The 5583-nt window shown below is 39.8% G+C and overlaps 1 protein-coding gene across 1 annotated transcript; it reads right to left on the bottom strand.

Moving 5' to 3' along the window:
• Window positions 1-1068: 1068 nt before the first annotated feature.
• etfbkmt (electron transfer flavoprotein subunit beta lysine methyltransferase) lies at window positions 1069-4268 on the bottom strand. Its single transcript, XM_007246593.4, has 3 exons — window positions 3789-4268; window positions 3007-3137; window positions 1069-2922 (listed from the first exon to the last, which is right to left on the bottom strand). Exons 1-3 carry the CDS (start codon window positions 4058-4060, stop codon window positions 2576-2578), a joined length of 750 nt encoding a protein of 249 aa, XP_007246655.1. The 5' UTR covers window positions 4061-4268; the 3' UTR covers window positions 1069-2575.
• Window positions 4269-5583: the final 1315 nt, after the last annotated feature.

The raw sequence follows: 5583 nt of genomic DNA, 5'->3' as shown, positions 1-5583 counted from the left end.
GAGTTAGACAAATGTTAGAAACATACACACTTACACACACGCACAGACACACACACACACACACACACACACCAAATGTGATGGAAGATAGCAGAGAAGAGATGTTTTGTCTATCTCTCTCACTGCTTTATTCAACACACGCAGAAACACACACACACACATTGTATCAAAAGCCTGGAATCCTCATCTCTTTTCTGTTTCAATCAGGGATGACTTTCACAATGTGGACATTTGTACATAACTCATCACTACTATTTAAACATGAAGCAGTCTCACATATTCACTAAACTGCCATCCTCAGAATTCTACAGCATTTTCCATAAAGATAATGAAACATGTTACATTGAACAGTTCCAGCATGGCTCAATATTCTGCCCTACTTTAATATATGTATATTGGGTTAATATGCTAATGATTCCAAACCTTTGAACAACACTACATAAACACACACACACACAGACATACACATATAGTCTTGGCTCATTTGATTGAAAAGAGCTGCGTCATGAATTTTTGGATTAAGTTTCAATTCTTTAGTTACTTGGGATCCCATTTTTGTTCTCTCATTCGATTTTAATGACTCAGAGTAATTTAGCCCCAATAATCACGTCTCACCTTCCTTCTTCTATCCCTGCTTAATACACAATCAGTACCCTGTACTATTAGTATTATTTTATGCACTCCTCCCCACGGTCCCGGGACCTATACTCTAATGACACGTCTATCAATAGAGGCCTCACGACCAGGCTAGTCTTCTCTTTACTTTAAAGATATATTTACATACATCAATAAAGGCCTCACGACCAGGCTAGTCTTGTACACCGTCATGTAACTATTCACTGTCCAGGGCGGAGTGCTGAAGGAAGGATGGAGGGGAGTAAATTAATTTAAGAACAAAATTTTGTATTTAAAATTTTCTTAATGAGTAAATTAGTTAACCTGTCACTCACCACCAATGTTTGTCGATGAGGCCTGGATTTTGCGAGTGAGGGGTGAGAGGCCGCACCTACCCCCGCGGTACTTCGTCCTTATTCTGTGGAATTTTCCCTTGCTTCTGGGGCCCAGCTGTTTTGCTGGAGAGCGTCCTCGGCAGGTGCTAGTCTCTCCCCCTCCGCCGCAAGACCATGCTCATCCTGTTCCGTGACGCCAAATTGTGGTGGAAAATAATGACAGGAAGAAAGAAATTTTCAGAGTCTCTGAGTCTTGATCAGAATGAGTAACAAGATTTATTGAGAAGACACACGTAATGAATACAGAGTGAACTCCTCCCTTGCAAGAGGTGCCAAGCTCTCTTTATACCTTTTAGATCCTCCCATCCCTTACTTCCCAATTATGGGCACAGTGCCACCATTGTGACACGTCAACTTCTTCTGACATGTGATATGACATAATCCCTTAGTGAGCATATCAGGCTGGTTCTCAAAACATTGCAAGCAGAAAGGAAGATGACCCTGGCGCCAGAATTTGTAGAACAACTGTGACGTGCATTCCTTAACACATACACATAGCCAGATAGAGAAAACTCTTACTCAGCATTTCAAAAAAGCTCACTGAGGGTAGAATGTTCACAGTACACATTATCATCGCATAGAACAAAAAGTAATATCATTAATAGTCGTCATTGTTTATGAATCATCACACGTCATTGATTATGAATCATTTCAATAAACACCTTCCATCACATGACTTGTAGGTCATATGAAATGTATGAATATAAATGATCAAATGAGTAACTGAATAGAAGCTGAAGCTTATATGTGTATCTATGTATATGTGTGCTTTTAGCTGTGTATTAATGCCTTGGTTATATGAATTAAGCTGCTGGCTATATTTTATATGTCTGAGACATTGATTATATTAAAGCAAATCACAACACAGGTAGAAAAAACTTTTGTACAAAGTACTGAAGCTTTAATGTTGTTGAGAGTCTAAAGAAGCAATTTACCCGTGAGTACCCATCTGTTGGAAATTCCCTGGGAGCAGGTAAACTACATAGACCATAATTCTTTGCAGCAGGATAAGGCGGGGCTTAGAGGTTAAAATGGCACTGTCGGCCATTTTATTATTTCTTTGTTTGGCATGGTCTGAGGATTTGAACCTCTTTTGGATTGTGGACTGAGCTTCCAATGGATGTGTGTTTGTGTAAGTTTTCTGATTTATTACTTAATTCATTTATGTTAACTTGTCCAATTTGATTGTGATTGGGTTTATTGTTTGCTCACTTGGTTTGTTCCTTTTGTTGCACTATTTGTATTGTTTTACTGATCCTTGTATTTTGTTTATTTGTAGATAAAACCATCCATCCTGTGTATCCATCCTGTAGATACAACCATCCTGTATAATCTCTCCATTCACCCTATGTCTCCCTACATCATCTTCCTTCCTCCATCCATCCTTTCCTCAGCCATGCATTAACTGTCCATTCATACACCTGCTCTGCCTCATCGTGAAATATGCTGTGACTCTGAGAATAAACTGCATCAGTTGAAGTTCTGTTCATCCTCCTGTGTTTTAATGGACACACCATCACGACAGCCACCCTTCCACCAAATGCAATCCAACTAAACTTTACACATCAGTCAGGTCTGTAACTCCACACTGTGCTACTTGTTAGTCCATAGTTCTCCTCTTTGACGGAGTCAGGCAACTCAAACCGAGCTTGTTTATGCAACAGTTTCTTAATGCTGTGGCTCTCAAACTGTGCTCGTCCCGGGTCTCCAATAAGGACCTGTGTTCCATGTACTTTAATGCATGTGTGAAGCCATTTATGTAAACAATCTGCCAGACTCTCATCATAGAACATGTCTCCCAACAGGATGAGGTCCCAGTTGTCTGGTTCTGAACAGATCATGTTCTCAGTCACACAAGATAGTGGCTCCAAACCATTCAGTTCACAGTTTATCTGGGTGGCAATCACAGCAACTGCAAGGAGAAAAATGTTTAGAGTTAGGATGAGGAACAGGGTGGAAATTAAAGATTGCTTTATAATTGCCAACACTACCTCACCTGGATCTATGTCATTGGCCACTACATCTTCAGCCCCACTGAGTCTGGCAGCAATAGCTGATGCTCCACAGCCACAACCCAGATCCAGGACTCTTTTACCTTTAGATACTGCAGGATTGTTTAGGAGATACCTGAAAATAAACCGAAAGATTAAAAAGAAATTGTGTAATGTTAAATCGAAGTCTTGACAACCTGTTATCGCCGTTATCACGATAACGATACTCTTGGCGATAAGACAAAAAAAAAAAAAACACGACTGCAACAAAACAAAACTTTTTATTATTGTATACGATATGATATTGCACACCTCTAACTAAGATATTTAAAAAATAATAATAATAATAATTTTAGCAGATTTGTAACAGAAGTCATGCAGAATGTCATGATAATAATAATAATGCACTCCAAATATCTGCATATATTCAGGATTAAAGTAAAATAAATGATACTGGACAGATGTAATATGTCTCTAGTAGATATTTAATAGGAAATTAGAAATGTGTGAGTTTTTCTTTTGCTAAAAACAGCACAAAAGTAGTAGCCTACCCTGATGTGATAATTAGGGGTGGGTGATTTGGCACGATATTTCAGGGTATAATATCGTTCACGATATTCAAAAATGTTGGCGATATTATCGCGTGCGATATGATATGGAACACCCCTAAAACCCACTCTAAAACCTAATTAAAAATGAATTGGAAGAAAGTAAAAAAAGGAAATAAAATGAAACTATAATGAAAAATTCAAAACTATTAGTATGGAGGTGGCTGGTGTAGAGGTACCTGGCGAGCGCTTGTCCTCCCGGCCAGTATATAGCCCAGAAAGGCTCAGGAAAAGGCCAGAGTTCTGGTCTTTCCGTCCAAAACCTGCACTTTGGAGTAAAGAGTCTTAACGAGATCTCTGGGGTTAAACTTCGGCCTTGGACTATCTCCGTGTTTTCTGTGATAAAGCGCTTCGTATCGGGTTGTGATTCACAGTGAAGCCGACGACAAAATAACCTTATCACCCGAAGAGCGTCCCTGAAGAGAAGAGGGGTAAACAATCCTCCAGCCATGCTGAAAAACTTCACTATCTGCCCGGATACTGCTGTCCAACACTCAGCAGAGAGCAGACAGCAGCACCACGGTGTGTATAAATCCTCTATACAGCTCTGTTCAGTTGAGGAGACACGCTCCTCCACACTGACCTCTACTTTACTTCAGTCAGAAACAGACTGAGAGCTTCCAGCCTGCTCCCCACGCTGTCTGAACGCAGAGCTGGTTTATGGCGAGCCTGCCCACTTCCTACTGCCCCCGGTTATAATTACAACATTACCGCGGACCGCCAGAGGGAGCTCGCGAGAGAGTCCTCAATGAATGAATGGGGTGAATAGAGCTAAACGGCTAACAACTCTAATTACAGATAACGACTAACTACTTCTCCAGGATTTTTCTTAAATCAAGGAAAGAAGAAAAATGTATTTTTATTCCGGCCACTTTGGTTACTCAATGGACACCCCCTCCGAGATGCCCTATTATAATAGTTTTACCATATTCTGCACTACTAGATTTTTGTCTACTGTTCACATCGTTACAATTTGCACTGCTAAATTTTTATATAACTGCGTTATTGCACTTTCTGTATAGCTGACATCAGTCAATTTACACAACAACTGGTGTTCATTGTTGTTTTACTGTTTTAACCCTGCATTACCTCCATTACACACACAAAAAAAGACTCTACTTTTATACTTTATTTGTATTATTTTTATTGTAGATAGATAGATAGATAGATAGATAGATAGATAGATAGATAGATAGATAGATAGATAGATACTTTATTGATCCCCGGGGGGAAATTTATTGAATTTATTTCACATGTATCATTATATCTTATTCTTTCTTGTAACTTCTTGCTAATGAAGTATTTAATACATTCTTCAGTATAAAATTGTCTAAATGTTTATAAACTGATTTTAGTCACTTGCTCCATGAACCTATTAATTTCGGACTCACTCGCCCTCTGGTGTCTGATAAACCTCCAACACAATCTTAAGTGGGTGTTTCTCTCTCTACAGGTTCTCTGGCTGACAGAGATTTACCCCCAGGCTAAATGACAACATCCATAGATAGACGCCGCATCGACTGACGCCGTCTATTGGAGCTGGCGTGCCTGCGTGGCCGCCATATTGGAGGAGGCAACCCTGCGCCCCGAGTGCATGAATTTACACCGAAGAAGGTGTTTAGTACACCTATAATAATCACAATTCTACCAATTTAGACCCGATTTTCACACGGTTTGGTTTGTAACAAACAGCAGAGATGTAGTTATGATACAGGACGCGGTTACACATTACAAATACCTTATTTCATGCTGAAATACTTTATATTATTTTAAACAAAGACAGACCAAACCGTGTGAAAATCGGATTAATATTGGTAGAGCTGTGATTATTATAAGTGTATTTTACACCTTCCTCAGTGTAAATTAATGCACTCGGGGCGCAGGGTTGCCTCCTCCAATATGGCGGCCACGCAGGCACGGCAGGAGGCAGGGTATGCGGCATCTACGTATAAGATATCTATGAGAACACCCACT

The sequence above is a fragment of the Astyanax mexicanus genome, chromosome 2 (genome assembly GCF_023375975.1).
Source record: "Astyanax mexicanus isolate ESR-SI-001 chromosome 2, AstMex3_surface, whole genome shotgun sequence".
Lineage (NCBI taxonomy): Eukaryota > Metazoa > Chordata > Actinopteri > Characiformes > Acestrorhamphidae > Astyanax > Astyanax mexicanus.
This window is presented reverse-complemented; position numbering and strand designations above follow the sequence as displayed.

Excerpts from the sequence above, each read along its gene's own strand:
- etfbkmt (XM_007246593.4), bottom strand. The coding sequence starts at position 4,060 with ATGGCTGGAGGATTGTTTACCCCTCTTCTCTTCAGGGACGCTCTTCGG. Across the intron at positions 3,138-3,788 it reads GGAGGACAAGCGCTCGCCAG|GTATCTCCTAAACAATCCTG; the intron begins GTACCTCTACAC and ends GTTTATTTTCAG. Across the intron at positions 2,923-3,006 it reads GGCCAATGACATAGATCCAG|TTGCTGTGATTGCCACCCAG; the intron begins GTGAGGTAGTGT and ends TTCTCCTTGCAG.